This window comes from Haematobia irritans, chromosome 3 (assembly GCF_050003625.1).
Source record: "Haematobia irritans isolate KBUSLIRL chromosome 3, ASM5000362v1, whole genome shotgun sequence".
NCBI classification, from domain to species: domain Eukaryota; kingdom Metazoa; phylum Arthropoda; class Insecta; order Diptera; family Muscidae; genus Haematobia; species Haematobia irritans.
This window is the reverse complement of record NC_134399.1, coordinates 41,475,613-41,500,603: the sequence shown is the minus strand read 5'-3', so window position 1 is coordinate 41,500,603 and position 24,991 is coordinate 41,475,613. Positions and strand designations below refer to the sequence as shown.

At 33.6% G+C, this 24,991-nt stretch overlaps 2 protein-coding genes across 2 annotated transcripts in view; both read right to left on the bottom strand.

Annotated features, from left to right (window-relative positions):
• Window positions 1-19,485, bottom strand: part of GstT4 (Glutathione S transferase T4) — a 37,653-nt gene extending 18,168 nt beyond the window's left edge. Inside the window, exon 1 of the mRNA XM_075299159.1 lies at window positions 19,175-19,485. Within this exon, the coding sequence (XP_075155274.1) occupies window positions 19,175-19,295 (121 nt within the window). The 5' untranslated portion in view covers window positions 19,296-19,485. The remainder of the gene's footprint in view (window positions 1-19,174) is intronic.
• Window positions 19,486-20,268: 783 nt separating this feature from the next.
• On the bottom strand, window positions 20,269-24,360 carry LOC142230310 (uncharacterized). The gene has a single exon (XM_075300956.1). It carries the CDS (start codon window positions 23,742-23,744, stop codon window positions 20,823-20,825), a length of 2,922 nt encoding a protein of 973 aa, XP_075157071.1. The 5' UTR covers window positions 23,745-24,360; the 3' UTR covers window positions 20,269-20,822.
• Window positions 24,361-24,991: the final 631 nt, after the last annotated feature.

The following is a 24,991-nucleotide window of genomic DNA, read 5'->3' as shown; positions in this document are numbered from 1 at the left end:
AATCACGCACACTCACGCTGTTGTCATGAGCGTGATTCACGACTCACGCACGAATCACGAAAATTTTCGTGAGTCACGACAATTTCGTGTCACGTGCACACCTATACTTCCAAACATGTTCCATCAAAGAACTTATTTACAGTGAAACCTCTCAAACTTGCACACTCTGAAAACCGGACACCTCCCAAACGTGGTCAGTTGTTATAAAGGGTGATTTGTTAAGAGCTTGATAACTTTTAAAAAAAAAAACGCATAAAATTTGCAAAATCTCATCGGTTCTTTATTTGAAACGTTAGATTGGTCCATGACATTTACTTTTTGAAGATAATTTCATTTAAATGTTGACCGCGGCTGCGTCTTAGGTGGTCCATTCGGAAAGTCCAATTTTGGGCAACTTTTTCGAGCATTTCGGCCGGAATAGCCCGAATTTCTTCGGAAATGTTGTCTTCCAAAGCTGGAATAGTTGCTGGCTTATTTCTGTAGACTTTAGACTTGACGTAGCCCCACAAAAAATAGTCTAAAGGCGTCAAATCGCATGATCTTGGTGGCCAACTTACCGGTCCATTTCTTGAGATGAATTGTTCTCCGAAGTTTTCCCTCAAAATGGCCATAGAATCGCGAGCTGTGTGGCATGTAGCGCCATCTTGTTGAAACCACATGTCAACCAAGTTCAGTTCTTCCATTTTTGGCAACAAAAAGTTTGTTAGCATCGAACGATAGCGATCGCCATTCACCGTAACGTTGCGTCCAACAGCATCTTTGAAAAAATACGGTCCAATGATTCCACCAGCGTACAAACCACACCAAACAGTGCATTTTTCGGGATGCATGGGCAGTTCTTGAACGGCTTCTGGTTGCTCTTCACTCCAAATGCGGCAATTTTGCTTATTTACGTAGCCATTCAACCAGAAATGAGCCTCATCGCTGAACAAAATTTGTCGATAAAAAAGCGGATTTTCTGCCAACTTTTCTAGGGCCCATTCACTGAAAATTCGACGTTGTGGCTCGTTAGTAAGTCTATTCATGATGAAATGTCAAAGCATACTGAGCATATTTCTCTTTGACACCATGTCTGAAATCCCACGTGATCTGTCAAATACTAATGCATGAAAATCCTAACCTCAAAAGAATCACCCTTTACTTTTAACACATAAAAAATAACCTCCCATGTACATCTCAAAGGTGGACAAAACTAAGGCTATTGTGTGTGTCCACCTTTCGGAGGTATTTTAACTACACAGGAAATTATTCTAATTCAATTTTTATAACTCGCGTTTTTAATATTCTTGATGGGTAATTTTAACTTTTTTGTTTCAAATATGTTAAAAACAGAGTAATAATTAATAAAATGGTACCAATTATTTAAATTTAGGCGAAAATCAGTTCCAGAAAAATTGCGAATTTTCGAAAATATTCAGACAAACGTTATAACGCATTAAAAATCATAAAAAAATTATATTCACATCAAAAACAGCGAATTCGGAGAAGAAGTGATGCAAATTCAGAGCAACGGCTGTTGAAATGATGGACATTTGTCCTATGACAAGCCCATGTTAAATGCATAACTTCTGCGACAAATTTTAGACAAACAACAGTCACCATTGTTATAAAGCATTTTCCTTAAGAGCAAATATACGGTAATCTATTACAAACGATGTAACGATTGTCTCTAATCTATTTTATTTGCGTTTAAGGAAAGATATTTAGTGTCAAAAGAAAAATTTAGTTGCCTAAAATGTTGTTCCTCAGGAAAGAAACGAATTGTACTTCTTTCAGTATAGAATTATTTTGGGACAACACCAATAATGGTTCTTATCCGTCCACTTTCCATAACTTCTTGAGCACATAAAAGGTTTAATTTAAGTTCATCGCGCGATTCTCGAAGATCAGCCAGAAGTGTACATTGTTATGTGTTGTTAACTGAAGTTAACGCTACGATAACGATTCATATGAACGTTCTAATCAACGCTTCTTTTTTTTCAATCATAAAAACTTTACAATTGGCTAATGCAAAATTTAAGTCGTTTCGGTGTCCTTATTGTTTCCAAACAGAAATGTTAAAATCATTTTCTGAAGTGTTTAGTTAGATCTTATCGTTGAAAATTGGAAAATAATAACCTAAATTTCTTGACAATCCCAGCTAAAGCGCAACAAGTTATAACAATATAAAAAAAAAAAAACAAAAAACAAAAAAACATAAAACTAATTATGAAACAAAATTAATTTGTCATAAAATAAAGTATCGTTTTTTTTTTTCATGAAAAAAGTACAACAGTAAAAATTGGATATATTTTCACATTTCGCGTATTGATAAATGTCAATAAGTATAATATGGTTATTATCGTATTATTATCGCCAAGAAAATTGACCATAGTTATAACCAAAATGTTATGATATTTGTACAAGTATACGAGGAAATCTATTAATCGTTATTCAATAAAATGTTGAGTTATTGGCCAAACAAAGTAAAATGTAAAAATTCGTTTAGTCCAAAATAATTATTCGATTTAATCTCAATTCTCGAGTGCCCACGATAATCGAATAACGATACAATTAAATGAAAATTATGGAATTAAAATACCTTGGATTTTTTTTAATATTTAATTAAATTTTAAAGTGTCAATACATTTCTGTTCTCTATGCCCTTTATATTGCCAAGTAATATATTTTTGTTTCTTACGCTATTTTGCATATTGAAAGAGTATATTTAAGTGTACCATAGGTCGTGTTTTGCTACCAAACATATAAAGCAATACCGTGTGTATTAAAACTGTTTGATAACAGAATTGCTTCAGTTAATTGAAAAATGGCCTGAGAAACAAAAGAACAAAAAATATTAGGAATATAATAAATTGGTTTCATTGTTTATTCTATCGCCCATGGAAATCTCCGATAGTCAAATATTTTAGTCCAATGTTATTGACATAGAAACCATTTCTAATCGTTTAGACAAAATGGAACAAAGCAGATGTGATTTAGAAAGTGTCACTCACTCACGGAGTTTTTTAGATCTATCATTATCTATGGCGGTAAATTAATAATATTATATATTTTTTTGCCAATAATAAAAAATCCGCACACTGGTCCCAAATTATTTTTGTTTTTGTTATGAGAGACAAGGGTAGAACTCCTGGGATTTTCGGATGTTTTCGATCCCGTTTTCCCGAAAATTAAATGCGGGAATTCATGGTAATGTGTTTACAATATTTTATACACAATTTTACTACTAGTTTGTCCAGATAAGAGGTTTTTTGAAAAAGCGTATGATCACACTAGGCAAATATTTGTCCAAAATAAGTGTCAAACTTTTTTCCAGGAGGACTTTCGAAATACTTCGATACCGTTTTTGGAAAATACTCTTGTCATGAAGTTTCGATGTTCGATCTTATGCATATAGATTCACGACCAGGATGATGATCTGGATATGCCCATCTTTCTGATGGACACTCTTATGATGCAATACTTTCAGTGCAGGCGCAAAAATACATATACAGTCTAAGCCTTATATTCATAATAATTTACTCTATGTTTATCGAAGGAATTTGTATGGTAATAGTAGGTTTAAAGTTTATGTTAACTTTTATGAATATGGGGGTTGTTCCCCCAAACAATAAACCAGACTATAAACCAGATTGTAGCACACACACAAGCAGATTCAAAGAAACTTCATTTAAAGAAAACAAACTACTTTAGTTGCAAAAGTCAGATTCCTTTTTTAGGAACAATGTACTAAATACAACTTTTGGATAAAATTGAAATAATGTGATTTTACACATATTCCAAAAATATTTGGAACGGATGTTCGGCATTGCATACCATTATATAAAATTTTTGTTACAAAATCTTAAATTGTTTCTTATTTAAAACATAAAGTCAGAAAAGTATTTTTTTGGCAATAAATTTATGAACTTTTCGAAGAAATTCGAAAGACTGTAACAATAGCACAAATTAAATCGTCTTGGACTTTGCAATAGAAAAATATTTATCTACAGAAAAGCTATACCTTGTGTTTTAGATAAAATTTTTAATTTTTCAAAGAAACTGGAAATGAAAACGAGTTACAGTTCAAATGCTGCATGGAAAGTTTCGTACATCAATTTTCTTTTTATTCAGATACTATTCTGTAAACTTGTATTTAATCAAACTTAAATGATTATTGTAAATGATTTCTAATAAACTGTCAAATAGATAGTAAACAAATACTGATTGTATAAGATTATCATCATTTTGCAAATATCCATTTAAGATTTCTGAATATCAGAATTCATTTGAAACGTTAACCGGTTGGAAATGAACTACAATTGTAATTGATAATACATTTAGTTGAAAGGGCGTAATTACGTTAAGTATGGATTTAAAAGTTGATTAGGAGCCTTAATTAAGTAATTACAGCATGGAATATTTTGCTTGCTGATATCAGATAGACTTTTTCCAATGTGTGATAAACATTAACCATGTTTTGGACATCAATATAAAACATTCGAAATATGTCGCACCTTAAATACAAAAGCACCACATGTCCAAATAAGGCCATTTTTAAAACTTATTTTAACTATTTTATGATTTTTGTAGAAACTATGAGTTTATTGTGGGTTTCGGCTGTTTTAGCAAAACATGAAAGTCTCATCGTTTAAGAACCATTTTATAAAAAACAAAAATAATTTTTGCTATTTTTTTAAATGGGTGCCTTTTGTATCTAATGAACGATGTATATTGTACATATAACAGCCCTTTCAAGCTAACTATCGTACGAAAAGGGCCTAACGAATCATTTAAGCCCTCAGAAATGTCACCAGCTGAGAGTAGACAAAACACTGCTGATTTTGATGTTCGATCGAGACTATAATTGAAACCACGACCCTTTATATGTAATGCGGGCATGCTAACCATCCATTCATCTGGATTCTAATTTTGTGTATCAGTAATAAAGGTTATTATCATAATGTAAACTATGTTTACTATATACCATACACCCAGAAAAAAGTGACCCCTTCTTTAAGTTAAAATGAACTCATTGTGAAGAAAGTTGAACTTCGTATAGCGCCAAAGACATTTTTATTTGTTTGAACGATGTGATTTTCGTAGAAATTAGGAATAATGCATTCCATATATTAGTTAACATTTTCCTATATTTATATACCACTGTACTACAGAATGAAAAAAATTAACTAATTTGAATTCATATATGGAATGATTTTATTGAAATTTTTTCATTCATTTCGACAAATCTTACACATTTGTGGTAAAACTTTTACTTCATAATTAGAACTGCTTACCTTCGTTTTTAAATACAATTTTATTTATTTCTATAAGCAATTTTATCTTCAATAAAAGACATGTTTTATTAATATATTGAATATATTTATTAAGAATCAACAGCATCGAATCTCTTTGAAATATTAGTTTATTATTCCACTATTTCCAATTTCCGTGTGATATTATCAACTGTAAAACGCACTTTTTCTTCTTCTTGTACTTTTCACTTTTAATAAGTTGCTGCCTAACGATTTTGTCCTCCTTTTACAATTTCAATACCTACAAATCATAAAACATTTTTGTTGCAAAAGGTTAGCGTCACTGAATATTACCTGATAATTGAAGATTCCAAAATGAAGACAAATGAAAGGGTTGTTATTCTGCTGGTGTTTTCTTTCTTTATACACTATCACGAACATTGATAGATTTATTTAAAAAGAACGAAAATTTTTCTCACTAATTTAAAATAACAAATATTTTATATATTTTATTTGTTATTTATTATATTATTTTACCATATTATTTTTTAACAATCTCTCCGAAACAACGCGATTCCAACTAAAAAAACAACCGACGCGCAAATATATCGATTACACCCACGCGCAAACACATCGATTACGATGACAGGTATCGATTACAGGTAGACAATAGAAATTTAGGAAAATTTCCTATATTCTAACAAGTGTGTTTCCTTAAGTTTTGAAAGGATTGCATACTTCTTAGTACGAATGAACTAAAATATTTTTCTATGCCAAGTGTTGTTCGTATGTATGAAAAACTTTCTATTATAAAGGAAGTCGCAATTATCATTTTATAAGAAATTTTACTAATTTTGAGGAAACTTGGTTTTAATTCGGTTTTTGTTTATTTTTACGAATGCTTTGTTATCGGTGAATAAAATTTTCTTTTTCAGTAGTAAATTCTTATACCCAGCGAAGAAAATAGTATGAGTAAAATTCCATGCCTTATTCTAGTTAATGAACTATTCCTAACTGCTTACAGTTTAGGATTTTTTTTACTGAAACGAGTAAATTTTATTATTTTTCACAAAAATTTACCTTAATGGAAATAAAATGGATAAACTATATTGATGAAAATTTTTTCCTTTAGTTTCGAAGGCACTTTTTTCTGGGTGTAGTAAAATAATTCACAGGTAGTTGCAGTATTACAAAAACAATAAAAACAACAAAATTCAAGTACACCCAAATGTTTCAGTTTTGTTTACAAATTTAATGTTAGTAAACAAAAGATATTAAATATTTTCTATTTGTTTTGTTTACATTTTAATGTTAGTTACCAATAGTAACCTATGTAACCAATAGTTACCTATGTAACCAGTAGTAACCAGACATGTTTTTGACAATAATAACCTGCATGTAAAATGTAACCAATAAAATCTACGTAACCAATAGTAACCTATGTTGTTACCTACACTGAAACAAATATTGTCGTGAGGTCAAAGATTTCATGCCTTTAAGATTTCATGTCATGTCTTTGCTTAGCATAGAAGACGCATTTCTCTAATATAAAGATTTTTTCCTTGTCCAAAAGTCGATAAACTTTTCAATGAAGTCGTATTGTCATTATAAACTGGAAGTCGAGTATTAATTTGGAAAATAACGTTAACTCATTTTTGAAGGACTTTGATAGCATATGAAGAAACAAAGCTGAAAAAGCGAAAAATTAAAATTTGCTTCCTAGAAGCAAATACACAAAACCCAAATTTAAAAGAGAGGATTCTTAAAAGTATCCTTACTTGTATTCTCAGCATCTTTGGCTCGGAATCAATACCAACTTTTTTAAAATAAAGACAAAATCTTTGGAACCGGGCATGCTTTTTTCCAGTGTATGTCACCAATAGTAACCATACATATTTTTGACTATAGTAACCTGTGGAATGTAAAATGTAACTAATAGTAACAAAACATGTTTTTGGCAGTTGGATGTACTCAGCTGTTAACAGTTGACTGTGATGTAGTACATAGACCAAGGAAGGTATAGACATCTCAAGTGAATTTACAGCGCTGTAGTTTGTCTGCACACCGTAGATGGCTCTTTTTCGTCTGCAATTGAGTGATTCTTTAATTTGGCTTTAATTTGTTTTCTTTCCTTTGTTTTCTCGTTGAAACACCAAATATTGCGAAAGTTTATAAAATACTATTCATCCACACCTTTTTTGTAATGCAAATTTACTCATTTATACGGTTATTCTCGTTTTCCAAAAAGAAATTGAGTCACTTGACTGCGCAATTGAGTGGAATGACTGCGCACTGCAAATAAACAAAACCATGGTGAATTATCAAGGTATGTCTCTATATTTTCTTGGTCTATGTGTAGTACCATAGACCAATTAAAATAGAGACATACCTTGATAATTTACCATGGTTTTGTTTATTTGCAGAGCGTAGTCATTCCACTCAATTGCGCAGTCAAGTGAAGCGCATATACCCTTACTAGGGATGAGAAAGTTTAAAATATAATTCACGCGAGCACCCAAATTTTTTCTCAAACTTCGACAAATGTTATTAGTTCACAATTCAAGAATTAAGGTTATTAGTTCACAATTCAAGAATTAAGTTTTCAAATTTTGATAAATGAAATTTGCAATCTAATTTTATTTTTATCCTAGATTTATAGCCAGATAGGTCGCTAAAATGTCTTTATTTTAAAGAAGCCGCATATTTGGCTCGGAATCAATACAAAAATCCTTAAGGGAATGTCAAAATCTTTGGATCCAAGTTAACTTTCTTTTTGAGTGTAGACTATACATTCCATTATGATACCACAGGTGGTGAACTTCTCTCTTATCAATGAGTGCTGCCCGATTCTATGTTAAGGTCATTGATAAGGAACCTCATTCTCCCATATAGCTTCTTGACTAATTGAGACTCTACATGATGTTAGTATGTTACAAGTAAAAAAGAAGAAAATTTTTAATTTTTAACAGTATATTTAAAGTGAAAGAAAAACGAGTCTTCCGACCTATAACAAACCAACTTGAAATACATTGCTTCTGATCTGATTTTGCAACAATTCCGGATCAAAAAAAAAAAACGTTTTCAAAAGCTACACCTTTTTTTCGATCGGATATATTTACGAGTTTATATATCTTTATGACTTTAAATAGATCCAGATTCGAAAAAAATCATATGGGTCTATACACTCAAAAAAAAGTGAACTCTCTATTTCACTAAAGCCAATTTAACTTTATTTTAGTTCATGGAATTATTATGTTTGGAGAAAGTTTCATTTACTCTAATAATTTTTTGCGTACGTTAGTTAATTGAACTAAAAAACGGGAAAAAATTATCCTCAAATTAAGCAAAATGATTTACTAAATTCACGCTTCCCACAAAATAGTTCATTATTTCTTTAAATTTGTAAATTTTACCATAAATGCGTTCATCATGAACTTCGTATATCACTAAAGACATTCTTGCATTTTTTAACTCCAAGTTTTTCCTTCAAACTAAATTTTCTTTGACAATTGAAAAAAATTAATTATGCCTAATAAATTTTCTTGCATTTGTCGAAAAATATTTACTTATTTTTGTGATATCGGCGACATGTCAGCGTTTGTAATACTGTTTAGTTAAAATTTTCTAAAAATATTCAAAATTTTCTAAAATTAACCAAAAATTATCTTCCTGGTGGGTTCACTGTTTTTTCAGTGTAGTACGTCTTATATGTTATGTGTCTAAATAAACCCAAACTATGCATAAATAAGGTTGCAACTTCAAGAATTAACATCGGCTCTAGAATTAAAAACTGCGTGGTTGATACACTCAGAGAGATAGACATACCTAGATCATCATATGATATCATTCTGGTCATGAATTTATACGCATATGGTCGAAAATCAATCCCAAAACTTCGATGGGTTGCAGATGAAAATTTAGCAATAACAAATGAGATATTACCATACTTGACAAACATACACTGAAAAAAAAGCATGCCCGGTTCCAAAGATTTTGTCTTTACTTTAAAAATTTTGGTATTGTTTCCGAGCCAAAGAAGCGGAGAATACAAGTAAGGATACCTTTAAAACACAATTCTCTTTTAAATTTTGGTTTTGTGTACTTGCTTCTAGGAAGCAAATTTTAATTTTTCGCTTTTTCAGCTTTTTTTCTTCATATGCTATCAAAGTCCTTTAAAAACGAGTTAACGACAACTTTATTTTCCAAATTAAGACTTGACTTCCAGTAGAAATTATGATATGCTTCAAGTATTAAACGTCTTTAAAATGAAGTGTTGGACAAGGAAAAAAACTTTATAGTAGAGAATTGCGTCTTCCGTGCTAAGCAAAATTTGCATTCGTATTTTAAAGACATGAAATCTTTAACCTCACGACAATATTTTTTTCAGTGTAGGGTCCTGTCATTTCTTATATAAGTACAAGTTTTGAGTTTTACGAATCACTCAAACTTTATTTCACATAATATTTTTGAGGGACTTAAATGCAATAATTTGACAGTCGGATAATTAGTTTATGAATTGACAGTGAGATTGACATGAAGTGTTATCAAGTTCACACTGATATGATCATAAAATGGAAATAACAAATATATGATATTTGTTTTATGATCAGCTCTATTGTTTTCATGTCGCCAAAACCATTTGCTTCTGAGTTTTTTTTTTTTTTTTTTTGTTAGAGAGTATAAATACATCTTAGAGAATACATTTTTTGAATATCGGACCCTAAATCGTTACAATGACAGATAGAATAAAAAGACAAGAGGACGAAACTGTGAAGCGAAACTGCGTCAGTAGGTGACAGTCATGAGGAAAATTTCTCTAATATCATGCAGTTTTTGTTGGCGCTTCTCTCAAATATCATACAGTTTGCGTCGGCGTCACCCAGTTCAGTTCTCTGCCGGCTTTACGAAACGTAAGGAAAATAGAAATTAGAACCTACTTTGTAATAACAAATGTTCTTTTATATAAATATTTTCATTCTATTAATTTTTTTGGCAGACAATTTGAAATTTCACAGCGCTTCGACCGCAACGTCGGTAATACCAAAGCTGTAGGCATTGAGCGACATCTATACGGTTGAAAAGAGCGCTTTTCGTTCTCTTGTATTTTTATTCTCTCTGACAATGATATTGGTAGCGTTGCCAAACTTCAAAAACCACGATTTATGGTGAGAATTCAACGAGAAACATTTCCCAATTCGGCACATTTTACTCTCGAAAAATTGTCGTGTTTAGTTTATCGAACGCATATATGAAAATGTATACCATTGCATATTCGTCTCTCTGAGGCCACCATAAAGAGCGTAATTACCAAATTTCGGTGCCAAGCTACCGAAAAGAATGCGAAGAATGTGCTATATGGTGCGGTCTATGGGCTGGCGAATACATCCGTTCTTTAAAAATTAAGAAGGACGACGCGTTAGCGTGAATGGAAATAGACACTGAGTGATCAATGAATTTTTGTTGCCAAAACTTCAAGATATGGACGTGAACGAAATGTGGTTTCAACAGCATGGTGCCACATGTCATATTGACTTATTGAAAGAACATTTCAACCACAACATTATTTCTAGAAGTGGACCGGTGAATTGGCCTCCGCGTTCATGTGAGTTGACGCCACTCAATAATTTTTTGTGGGGATACCTAAAGTCATTGGCAACGATTGACGCTGTGGAAACCGATATTCAAAGTGTCGTTGCTGAAATACGCCATCAAATGCTCGAAAAGGTGGACGAAAACTGGACCTCCTAAATAGTCATTGTGGCCATATGCCCGAAATTATATTTAAATGCTAAATGACAAGAAATTATCTACCAAAAAATTGTTTGGCCATTTCATAATTTGGAATGTGTTTATATATTTAAATTTCAAATCAGCGAGAAAAACACCTTTTATACTATAATTCTCTTCCAGACAAACTTTTCGATAATGCTTAGTACTATGTTCGTTTCTGCAAAAAACAAATATTAGCATTTATCACAGTCAATATTATTATTTGTGCGCAATAATATGCCTGGTTTTTTCCGTGCGAAAACTTCAGAGTTGTATTGTTATCATTATATGTTCGAAAAAGTTCAAAACAAAGACAAATAACATGTACTTTTTTGTACAGAGTGTAATACTTTTTCGTGCGGAAACGTGATCTTTGTACTGGAAATAAGCCAAAGAGAGATATAGGTAAATAACGTCATCTATTGAAAATATAATGGATTTCCTTTTACTACAGCTAATATACAATTTTATGGTGATTGTGAAGTAATTTACGAAATACAAATTTTGTCAGTAAAAGAAAGATAAAGAAAGAGAGGCGCAGAGGAAATAATGTAATCTATCTAAATAAATTATTATGTTGTAGTAATGAGAGCTTTTGTCCATCTACGTATTTGTCTGTCTTAAAACAAAAACTATCACTCAATCAATTATCGACTTTATTGAATTGCCTTAGAAACTGCCTTGATGAAGAATATATACTTTGTATCAAAAACCAAAGAAAATGGGGGATGAATGTCGTAAATGAAAAATTTCGTATGAACGGAAGCCGGAATTTTTATTCCATTTGTTTAAATTTAAAATCCGGAGGTATTCTAGATCTATGACAAATATAGTTTATATCGGTCAATGTTTCGATAAATATCATTAACATTTTGGTTCTCATAGCCCCCAATATAGACTGATTAAAAGTGTCCATTTCGAACAATTACCATCCACTGCCTATATCTACAGAATTGAACAGCAGACTCTCTCTAGAAACCAAACAAGGAGAGAGAGGGATTTTCCATCTAATTCACTTGAAATTCTACACTCGAAAAAAAGTTTACTTTGATCCAAAGATTTTGACCTTCCCTTAAGGAATTTGGTATTAATTCCGAGCCAAAATGCGGCTTCTTTAAAATAAAGACATTTTTAGCAACATATCCGACTTTAAATCTAGAATCGATAAAATTGAAATTAGGATACCGATCTCATTTATCCAATTTTCATTCTCTTTTCGCGATATATTAATAAAGCTATTCACTTACAAACAAATACCAGCTTAAAAATCCAAATTATAACGGATACTTCAAAGTAAAAAATCTTTTCTTAATTCCAATAATCCTCAAAATAAGTCGTAGTCTATATTTGAAGCGTTTTTATCTTAAATCTAAAGATTAAGATCAGTTAATTTAAGGACGGCTCCTTTAAATCAAAAATGTGTTTCTTAATTTTAAGCAAAATTTTCCTTAGTTAAAAGACATGTGACTTTACCGCAGGGACGCAAATTTACAAACTTTGTATCCTAAAGTTAATGAAAAAAAATTTGAAGATTATAAACTTTATTTTAACTAGGCTAATCTTTATATTACGTAAATATTTTTCATTGTAATATTAAATTTATGGCCTCAAATGTCCATAAAAAAGTGTCTCAATACTTCCAATTTACATTTTTTATCCGCAACAAATATCATGATGTTATATATGTGCTATATATGACAATCCATTACGACACTGAAAAAATATTTACGTGTTATTAAAGATTACGCAACCTAAATTTTACGATACCCAATTTACAAAATATTTAGAACAAATTTCTTTAAAATAATGAAATTTTAATTAAAATAATGTTTATAAATTTTTTTATTAAATTTTGGATACAAATTTTGGAAACTTGTGTCCTTCCGTTAAAACCGTATGTCTTTGAATTACTCGTAGGTAAATAAACACATTTTTGATTTAAAGAAATCGTCCTTAAATTAACTGAATCAAATATTGAATTTTAGATTTATTTTGAGGATTTAGCATCTTTGGCTTAAAGTTTTTTTGGAATTAAGAAAACATTTTTGCTTTGAAGTATCCGTTATTATATGGATTTTTCAGCTGCCAGTTATTTGTACGTGAAAAGCTTTACTAATATACCGCGAAAAGAGAATGAAAATTCGATAAATGATATCTGTATCCTAATTTTAATCTTATTGGTCCTAGATGTAAAGCTAGATAGGGCGCTAAAAAATGTCATCATTTTAAAGAAGTCGCATCTTTGGCTCTGAATCAATGCCAAAATCCCTAAGGGAAGGTCAAAATGGTTGGGTCCATGTAAACTTTTTTGAGTGGAGTATGTTTTCAAATATAATTATTGTATTTGTTTCACGGTGGCTTATAGTCATGTTTTTTCTTCATATGGTCAAAAATTAAGTTTTTGATGATGGGTTACAAAATGAATGGCAAACCTAACCTACTCCCCATGCAAAAGTGGAGTGTATCGAAAGCTTGTTTGCGAACCGTAATGCATCTATGTTAGCTTGATGAAATCAAAGTTTCCATCAAAGCCATTCAAACGATAGATTTCCAATTGCATGCAAGTTCAAAGAACTTTTCATTTTCAAACACTAAGGCTAATGTCCGACTTGAAGGTGAACAATGAGCATACTACTCATATACACAACGGGCGCCAATATTTACATTCTGGAAACAATATTTTAAGTGATTTCACAAACCGAAGGTGGTGGTATTTCTACTAACTAACCCCAAGACATTACTGCATAATTTGCTCTATTGAATATGGATGTATGCATGTATGGGCGCTTTGGCTTTAGGTGCATTTAGGCAATTCAAATTGATTTGCCTACTTGAGCACATCGGACTTTGGTCTGTAGTAATAAAATAGATGACATATGTTATCTGCGTGTATATATATATATATACGTGGATATAGATATGCGAAGCGCGTCTGTTGAAAGTTGTTTAATTATTACGTGCATTATATATACGGAGCGGAAAAACCTGTATAGTACAAATCTTAGATGTATATTCAAACTGAATCAATTTTTTACAGTGCCTATTAAACTTTATTGCTGCAAATGATCGTAAGAGTGGAGTGTTTTTGAACTATAGATAGTAATGTTCCACTTTTAGAATGGCCACCTTGTTTACAATTGGCAGCGATTGAAAAATACGAAACAAAACGAACTAAAATGCGATTGCCACATGAAGAAGATGTCATTTCACTAACCCAAAAATAGTATATATTACTACAGTGGAACCTCTTCGAAGAGGCCATCCACGGTCCTCTACGTTTTATCTATACTTGGGGTTATACACTTACTTTTACTTTTGCTGAACAGCAAAACCATCAAGGCAGTGGCGTACGCGGATGACATCGCGATATTTTTATCGGCAAAATTCCTGAATACGATCTCAGATGTGTTGAGTGAAGCTTTACAGTATCTCTCGGACTGGACAAGAGAATGTGGATTTGGTGTGAACCCTGGAAAAGCAGAGATGATACTCTTCACCAGAAAAAGAAAGACATTTTATACAAAGCTCTTAAATTTCAAGGGACGAATTTGAGTCTCACGAAATCAGCAAGATACTTGGGAGTTCCCTTGGTCTCTAAACTGGACTGAAAGGAAAATACGGCAAACCACATAAGGAAGGCCTATGCGGCATTGTACTCTTGGTAGTCGTTTGGTAGACAATGGCGAACCACTAAACTTATATATCGAAAATAAATAGGATAAATAGAACTCAACTTCCGCTTTGGAGGTGGAGATGGGAGTATGCTCACTCGATTTGCACATAAAGAAAATAGCAGAGGCGATAGGTTAGGTTAGGTGGCAGCCCGATGTATCAGGCTCGCTTAGACAATTCAGTCCATTGTGATACCACATTGGTGAACTTCTCTCTTATCACTGAGTACTGCCCGATTCCATGTTAAGCTCAATGAACAGGGACCTCCTTTTTATAGCCGAGTCCGAACGGCATTCCACATTGCAGTGAAATCACTTAGAAACCCTCAGAAATGTCACCAGCATTACTGAGGTGGGATAGGTTAGGTTAGGTGGCAGCCCGATGTATCAGGCTCACTTAGACTATTCAGTCCATTGTGATACCACATTGGTGAACTTCTCTCTTATCACTGAGTGCTGCCCGATTCCATGTTAAACTCAATGACAAGGGACCTCCTTTTTATAGCCGAGTCCGAACGGCGTTCCACATTGCAGTGAAACCACTTAGAGAAGCTTTTGAAACCCTCAGAAATGTCACCAGCATTATTGAGGTGGGATAATCCACCGCTGAAAAACTTTTTGGTGTTCGGTCGAAGGCATCGAACCCACGACCTTGTGTATGCAAGGCGGGCATGCTAACTATTGCACCACGGGGGCTCGGTGGTGGGATAATCCACCGCTGAAAAACTTTTTGGTGTTCGGTCGAAGCAGGAATCGAACCCACGACCTTGTGTATGCAAGGCGGGTATACTGGAGAGCACTGTTTGCAGACATAGGGAACTTCTTGGCGAGCGTCAGCAACTGAGTATGTTATTACCATACGCCCAGATACATTATACCAAGTTTGGAGGAGTGGGAGGAAAGAAGGATACTTTTCAGAACTCTGAATATGTATACAGACGGATCGAAAATGAACGAAAGCATTGGTAGTGGCATTTATTGCAGTGAACTAGGAATACGGGAAACTTACATGTCGATATCAGTTTCTTCATCGACAGTAAAACAGTAATAAAAGTCTTGTTCAATGCGGACATAATGTCTGAGGTAGTCGCCCGCTGTCATAGAGAACTTAATGTTCTTGCTGAATAGCAAAATGTAACTATGTGCTGGGTATCTGGGCACTGTGGAATTACGGGAAATGAGAAAGCAGATGTGCTGGCTCGTGGAACGAATAATGTCCTTGCGGGACATAGAAATTACGAAAGTCTGATGACGATGAACAGACAGTTATTACTTTAATTGGCATTATAACTGGACATAGCACACTTGGGAAACATATGGTAAGAATATGACTTAAAGATAATGACATCTGCAGATGGTGTCTGGACCCGTAAGCTCTCATCGAACTGCGGGAGCGTAGCTTAAGGAACATACTCGCCTTCATCAGGGCCTCTGGCTGGAAGTTTTAAGCAATTTTAAAGAAGACGGACAAATGGTAGTTCTTGAGCGACTTTAAAGGAGACCACCAGGTTGTGTATAGAGACGGGCAGGCTCACTTAGACAATTCAGTTAATACCACAAGTGGTGAACTTCTCTCTTTTCAATGAGAGCTATCCGATTCAATTACAAGTTACTTCCGCTTTAAAGCTGAGTGCGAACGGTGTTTCACATTACAGCGAAACCACATAGAGAAGCTTTCATCAGCATAATCCATCGCTGCCACAAACATGTTGCATGGTCAAAAAGTAAAATTATGCTCTCGAAAGATGTTTGAGGTGATCATATTCATTCTTTGGGTGATATTGAGCCTGAAGGACATGCTATGTGTGAAACTTTGGAATACTAGCATTACTGAGCGGACATAAACTATCGCTGAAAAATCACCATTCACTACTCTGCATTTTTTTCTTAAGAGCGACACTGAAATCTAAACCAATATTTTCTAAAATGTAATTGGATGAATAAATTTTGAAGCGTAATCAGTATAATATAATGCTAGATCAGTTATTTTGCATCACTGACCTATGATAATATTTTTTTCTGTGTGCTATGTAAGTAATAAACTCAATTGGCTTTAACGCACACTCACGTACATTTTATTGTTGTAATAAAATAACATGTTTGCATGTATGTAAGTGTGTTTAAGATAAGCCGGTTTAAATTTGTAAATAAACTTCGATTAACAAGTTTCAACGTTTTTTTCTTTGTTATTATTATTAAAGCTGTCTACAGAAATCACAGGTCTTTAGTGGATGCATGTGTCAACGTAAATATCTTCCATCTGCTGCAGTATCCTATCAGTTTAATAATAACAATAAAATTACAATGTTATGATTAAAGTACATATGTGTATTCCAAGAGGAAGGCGGTAAACAAAATATTCGCGGTCGTCGATTCTCTTGAGGTTAGATTCTGGTAGGGATGTAGAGAAAAGTTAATGTGCATATCCAATCCATGTTAATTTTAACTTTTCATTTGCTAATTTAAGGTTAAATATACGACAAAAAATATAGTTTTTAATTGTACTTTACTGGCTACACGACACGACAAATATAAATAACTCGTTGAAAATATAGTCGTAAACACAACGATATCTTGTCCTTAAAAATATATACATTGTTTTCCAATATTGAGACACATTTCTCTATTGCACAGAAGTTTCAATTAAAGTTTACCAATTTAATTTGGCCTTAAAAGCATTTTGAATTTAAAGTTGTTCAATTGGACTTTTTAATAAATCTAAGAAACAAGTCACATTGAAGAGAAACGTTACGAACATATAGTTACATTTGTCTGTAAGGATTTTTGTATCTAAAGACTTAATAAATAATAAAACAAATGAGTATGGTTAAACAAAGGTCGCTCAATGGCCTCACTGCATTATTAGAGATTGAAGCGGCGTTACAGTAAATTTTTGCAACTGCCTCTAAAATTGGAATCGTAAGTTATATGAATAACTCTTGTTTGGGAATAACACGTTCTAACTTAAGCGATCCCGTACAAATTCCAAAATAAGTATCATAATGTCTCAGTTTCTACACCGAAAAAAATAAAAACTAATGCTAAATTAGCTTATTTGTATTGCAAAAAAAATTATTTCTTTTTAGTTAAATTTTAATAATTTTTTTCGAAATTTCCCACAGCCCAAAAAATTTTTTCCTTTTTTAAGTATGGCAGAAACATTTTATGAACTAAACGTGGCTATAAAGTTCAATGACCGTGCACATAAGTTCAATATGAACTGAAGCAAACGAATGGGATGAGCTACTTAATTTTAAAACAAATACATATTTACCAAAAAAAAAATAAAAAACAAGAAACAAAAAAATTGGAATTGCATTAACTAAACAAAGAATTTATTTAATGTACAATTATGAAATTTTAAATATCAGATACCATTTAACATGACAGTGCTAAAAGTTACAATTGTCAGTGTCTCGATTGAATAGAGTAATTGATGATTTCACTTTCATATGTAAACACATGAAAACGTATAATCGAATATGTAAACAAAGATATAGTGTTAAAATTATCAAAATATTTACATAAACTCAAGCAAACAATTTTAAAAAATATCTGTGTACAATAAAATGTACAACACACAAAGTCAGCTGTTCAAATATAACCCTATTACATCTTTAATGCATACATTTACCAATTCATTTTTACGGTATAAAATAAAATAAATAAAGGATTTCGAATATATTACGTTATTTACATGATAGTAATGTTCTAATTCAAAGGTATGAAGTTAGTCTACGATACCGATAAATATTCTGGGGGGCTTATCACCCCCTAACTACGCCACTGATTGGTATATATTTTATGGGGCCTAAAACCAATATTTCAGGTACGCACATTTTCTTGCTAAATTTCCTTACTTATGTTAACCTACTAGACCTATTTTACGATATTTTGTTTATTTGTAACCAAAGTATTGGTCTCAGTTTTTTATTATTAAGTAGAATGGGGTAATTTTATCTCTTTTGTCCCATATACATTTATTTGACTACAAAATGCATTTTAGCGATGTGAATGCAATTTTAACGAAATCGGTCCAGATTTAAATATATACGAGTATCTTCTACAATTTATGCAAGGAACCGTTTTGAATACTTTCATCTGGAGCGAAAATTTAGACAAACGAAATTCCTCTTTAATGTAAAGTATTTTTTCATCAAATAAACCTGAATTCATGAGATGTTCTCTAATCTTTTCCATTTGCATTTAAATTTTTTTGTATTCAAAATAAAATTTCGTTCCTCAGAAAAGAGAACTCTTCTGACAGAGTTAATCTACAAAGTGATGTAGAGTATAATTAGTCCGTCCCGTCCGACTTGTATAACTCCGCCTATTTATGTTCTTTACTTTTAAACAAACTTAAAAAAAAACTTCTTGTTTATTTTACACTTAAGTCAAATTTTGAATAAAACTGATATTGCCAATGACCGGGTTCCTTACTACCTGTTCTATGCACTGAACTTAAAAGAAACATTTCCATATATATGTATTCCAACCTACCTTTTAGCAGAGATATTGGTACGGCTTCAAATGGGATTTTTGAAGCTTCCAAAAATATATACAAAGCGCGACTGGACTGATTGAGGACATCATAATAGAATTTTATTGGTTGCATAGGCATGGTCACGTGAATGTTCTTAATATTTTTTAACGCTCTAGATGCATAGGTAGGTTAAAATTTAAATTTGCTATTAGCTTAGATTCTTTTAGCCAATCTAATGAGACTTTATTCACTTCACTTTGCGTCTATTTCGATATTTAGTCGACCAAAGTCAATGTTGAACTGAGCTTAATTCACCAGTGGAGATCAATTAATATGTGTCTCCACAGTTTTGGGGGCCTGCTTTTACTGAGTGAGTTGGACCTTGCGCTGCACTCATACCCATTGATCAACTAATACTAGAGTTGCTACTTTTTTCAAAACACCTACATATGAGTGCAGTATGTGCGATGTTTGTATACGTGTTTAAACGTAGGGTACGTAAAAACAATAATTCCCTCTCTTCACCACACTTTACTCAATTCTAGCAAGTACTTGAAATGCAAATATTTCTCCTTTGACGTAAATGTGCCTGTAGTGGTGAGAAAAAAAAGCCGGTCGTTCAGTCCAACGAACAATCGATCGTACATCGTACCATATAGTAAAGCATATACAAATTTGTACAATAGGGTATTATTTGAAAATTTTTAACAATCATATAATATTCAAAACAAATAACAAAAAAGAACTAAGGTCGGGCGGAGTCGACTATGATACCCTAAATCAACCGTTCTGGATTAATATACCTCAATACGATAGTGCAAAATTTTATGAAGATTTGTTACTTGATGGCATATTAATGCTACATTTTCCAAATCGGTATATTTCGTTAAAAAAATAAGATAAACTTTATTTAAAACAAAGTACCAAATACAACTTTTTGAAACAGACATGATGTACATACATACATATACAATATTCCAAATATTTTGAAAGCATGTTCGGCATTTCATTTACTACGGAGCTAGAAAAGAACAATGCTTGATGTAAACGTAATATACTGTTACGTTTTTATATTGAGGCGTATTTAATTACCCGATAATTAAAAAGACAGTTCTTTTCAATAACGTTAATCTACAATTTATTTGTTTAACTGATTGGTTTCACTTATTTGCTCTACGATGTGTACTGTATAAACTTTAGCTTACGACTGACTTGACTGCTCCCTCCGCCAGGGGCTTATATACCGTGATTTGACGATTTCGAAAATTCTGGATAGTCTGGCCTACAACCATCTAGAACTATCTTGTACAATTTATCTAACACCACATATTCAACTGGTTATCTTCATTGCCTACAGCCATCTGGAATATTCTATCGGCGTTATTTTACAGGTGATATGGCACACATACTTTTAGGCTTATGCTAATAATCTAGTGCATTCTACTAGATTAGGTAGATGTCGTGCAGGCATAAAACAAAAGGCGTTACTTTTACAATGAACGATTGGAAACACAAAAGATGTTTAAGAAAGTACTAGAAAATAAAGAAATGACTCTAACAAGTTATGACGTAATTTTATCGTTACAATTTGAAATTTAAATTAACGTAAACTAATTTAAATAAACTTAAATCTAGAAATATCACATTCGTAACACTGCCTCCCGCTTAAGCCTGTTCGTCCCGAATAGGCACAGAACCCGTTCCGTATGGAGCCAAACGTTCCAGGTGAACGACTTTCATCTTTGACCTTGGGCTGTCGTCTTTTTGAATGCGGTATATATTTACATCATTGATCTTCTTGATGACTTTATATGGGCCTTCCCACTGTGTTTGTAGTTTAGGACATAATCCTTTCTTTCGTTGCGGGTTGAATAGCAGAACCAGTTGTCCTTCACTAAAGCCCTCAGTGTTTGCTGCACGATCATATCTCGCCTTCATTCTGTTGCTAACCATTTTTATTTTGTTTCGCACTGATTCGTGAACTTTACCAAATGTGTTTGGTATGTCGTTACTGGTTTCTTCCATGGCGAGCTCATTGGGTGTAGCGCCAAATATCAAATCTCCGGGCAACTTCAATTCCGTTCCGAATAGGACCTTGGCCTGTGTTCGTGACGTAGAATCATGTATGGCTGATCTATACGGCAGCAACAACTTTGGTATATGATCGTCCCAGTCTCGTTGGCCGTTATCCACCACCTTTCGAAGATGTTCTTCCAGAGTGCGATTAAACCTTTCTACCATGCCATCAGACTGCGGATGCAATGGCGTGGTCCTTGTTTCCTTGATACCAAGGGAGTCACACATCTCTTTGAATATGGCCGATTCAAAATTTCTTCCTTGGTCTGAGTGTATCTCGGTCGGCACACCGTAGCGACATATCCAGTTCTTGTCGACTACATCTACAATCGTCTTCGCCTCTTGGTTAGGAATGGCATAAACTTCTGGCCACTTGCTGAAGTAGTCCATGACCACAAGGACATATCGATTTCCAGAATCACTTACTGGGAAAGGCCCTGCAACGTCCATTGCTATTCTTTCAAAAGGCGCTCCTGGCCTATACTCTTGCATAAGACCTCTACTTTTTCGTCTTGGCCCTTTCGCCTTTATGCACTTCTCACAATTTGCTACCCATTCAGCAATTGATTTCTGGCATCCAACCCAGTAGAATCCTTGCTTCACTTTCTCGGCTGTTTTGGTTATTCCTAAGTGACCTCCACTAGGTCCATTGTGGAATTCCGTCAAAACATCCTTTACCTTAGAATCTGGCACGATTATCAAGTTGCGGCTATTCTTGCCATCTTCACTTTCCCAATTACGTTGTAGGGTTCCGTTGACCAGACATAGACTGTCGCATTGAGCCCAGTATGATTTCATAAGTGGGCTTTCGGCTGCGATGTCTTTCTTACTGGGTTTCTTATCTTCTTCTTTCGCCGAAATAATTTTTCTCAGAATGGGATCTTTACGTTGCTCTGTTGACCAGTCTGTGCCAGATTCGATGTGTAACTGCCTGACATTTACAACTGTCTCCTGTGGTTCAGCCTTCGTGTAGCGTGTGCTTTCTACATTGCAATGCCGTCGTGTCAAGGCTTGATCAATAACTTGTTTGCCACCTTTTCTATTATCCGCAAAATTTAAATTTGAGTCGCTTGGCTTTGTGGTCGCCTTCTTATGATTATTGTTTAATGGAGATGGCGAGATTGACCCCGACGTTTTACGCCACGCTTTACATTCCCGGGATAGATGTCCAGCCTTATCACAGTTATAGCATTTTATTCTAGATTTATTTGCCTGCTGCTTCATTTCTTGCATTATCTGCCTTAGAGCCTCTTTTACCAATTCAATGACCGATTGCGTTTCTTCACACTGGGTCTCTACTCTGCGTACTTTGTGAATTTGAGGCCGTGCCAACAATCTCGCAGTTTCTTGTGCATGTGCAAATGTTACTGTTTCTGCGAATGTAGCCTTTTGTGACGCATATGTTGCACATTTTATATCAGGGTCTCTAATTCCATTCACAAAGGTCTCGATCTTGATGCGGTCCACAAGTGGATGACTTTCTCCTGGATATGTCAAAAGCACCAACCGCTCAACCTCTGTTGCAAAGTCTTGTAGAGTCTCATTTGACTTCTGGACTCTTCCTCTTAATTCCATTCTGAAGATGTCTTGCTTATGTTCTCCGCCGTACTTACGTTGAAGTGTCGCTATTACTTCATTATAATTATTTCTAGAGGCAGCGGGAATGCTTTGTATCACGTCAGCGGCATTGCCCTTTAATGCCAATAGAAGTTCAATTGCTTTGTCGTTGTCGTTCCACAAATTTCTACAAGCAACCATTTCGAATTGGAATTTGAAGACATCAAATGATGTTGAGCCATCGAAAACAGGAGGTTTGGTTTTTGAGCCCTCGATAACGCGCACTGGTCCACCTTTAATTTCCAGCTCTGACATTTTTCTTTCAATGTGTAGAAACTTCTCATCATGAACCATAATTTTCTCATCCACAGAAATAATCTTCTTATCCAGCTCCCCAATTTGGCTTTCGATATGGTCCACACGTTTTTCCATGCCTTCAGCAATTTGTTGAAGATTCTCACTTAGAATTCTAGAATTTTCGTCCATCTTTTTTGAATTTTCGTCGAATTTTTCTTCCAATTTTCTAGAATTCTCTTGCATTTTTAGAGAATTTTCTTCCATTATTTTTCTAGAATTCTCTTGCATTTTTAGAGAATTTTCTTCCATCATTTTTCTAGAATTCTTTTGCATTTTTAGAGAATTTTCTTCCATCATTTTTCTTGAGTTCTCTTGCATTTTTAGAGAATTTTCTTCCATCATTTTGCTTAAAATATTGACCATCGATGTGTAATCAACAACATTAGAAGCTACAGATGGAGTTTCCAAGGCGCTGGCTACTACTGATTCGTCAAGATCTTCCTTATAATCGAACTCATGTGTTTCGATATCAATACTGCGCCGCTCGAACTCTTCCAGTAGTCGCTTTTGTAATTGAGCCTTGTTTCCTGTAGTCGACTGCCCCATTTTGCTCAATTCCTTTTTCAAGTCTTCCACTCGGAGCTGATTAAACTTCATTGTAGATTTTTTTTCGTTATTTCACTTCCGACACCAATTGTTACGTTTTTATATTGAGGCGTATTTAATTACCCGATAATTAAAAAGACAGTTCTTTTCAATAACGTTAATCTACAATTTATTTGTTTAACTGATTGGTTTCACTTATTTGCTCTACGATGTGTACTGTATAAACTTTAGCTTACGACTGACTTGACTGCTCCCTCCGCCAGGGGCTTATATACCGTGATTTGACGATTTCGAAAATTCTGGATAGTCTGGCCTACAACCATCTAGAACTATCTTGTACAATTTATCTAACACCACATATTCAACTGGTTATCTTCATTGCCTACAGCCATCTGGAATATTCTATCGGCGTTACTTTATAGGTGATATGGCACACATACTTTTAGGCTTATGCCAATAATCTAGTGCATTCTACTAGATTAGGTAGATGTCGTGCAGGCATAAAACAAAAGGCGTTACTTTTACAATGAACGATTGGAAACACAAAAGATGTTTAAGAAAGTACTAGAAAATAAAGAAATGACTCTAACAAGTTATGACGTAATTTTATCGTTACAATTTGAAATTTAAATTAACGTAAACTAATTTAAATAAACTTAAATCTAGAAATATCACATTCGTAACAATACCATGGAATATCTATCGGTGGGTACTGTGTTAACTTTTCCAGCCGAACAGCAGCTTTTTTCAATTTTTTATCAATTAATTTTAAAAGATGAAATTGTACACAATCAATGCTCTAAATCTCTTTCATCCAAGGTCTGAAAAGATTAGAAACAAGTATATAAGGCCGTAAGTTCGGCCAGGCTGAATCTTATGTACCCTCCACCATAGATTGCGGGGAAACTTTTACTAAAGACTGTTATCCATAATCGAATTACTTGGGTTGTGGCAATACTTGCGATGGCAAGGTGTCTTAAAACTCTTTAACATCATCTTCTAAATTGGAAGTTAGTCCATACGGGGTATATATTAGGCAAATAAGGCAGATTAAAATTGCCGGTCAAGAACACGCAGAGAAGGAATATGATCACCTCAACCATGTTACGAGAGCAAAATGTTATTTTTGGAGGTTACCATGGAACATTTTTGTCGCAAAAATGTTGTTTTCTCGGCAAACATATACATGGTTGCCGAAATCAGACATATGTTTTTTTGAGAAAATAACATGGTTGCCGCAAACATGTTACATGTTCTCTGTCCAAAAATAACATTTTGCTCTCGAAACATGTTTGAGG

Coding starts and splice junctions, on each gene's coding strand:
- LOC142230310 (XM_075300956.1), bottom strand. CDS start 23,744: ATGAAGTTTAATCAGCTCCGAGTGGAAGACTTGAAAAAGGAATTGAGC.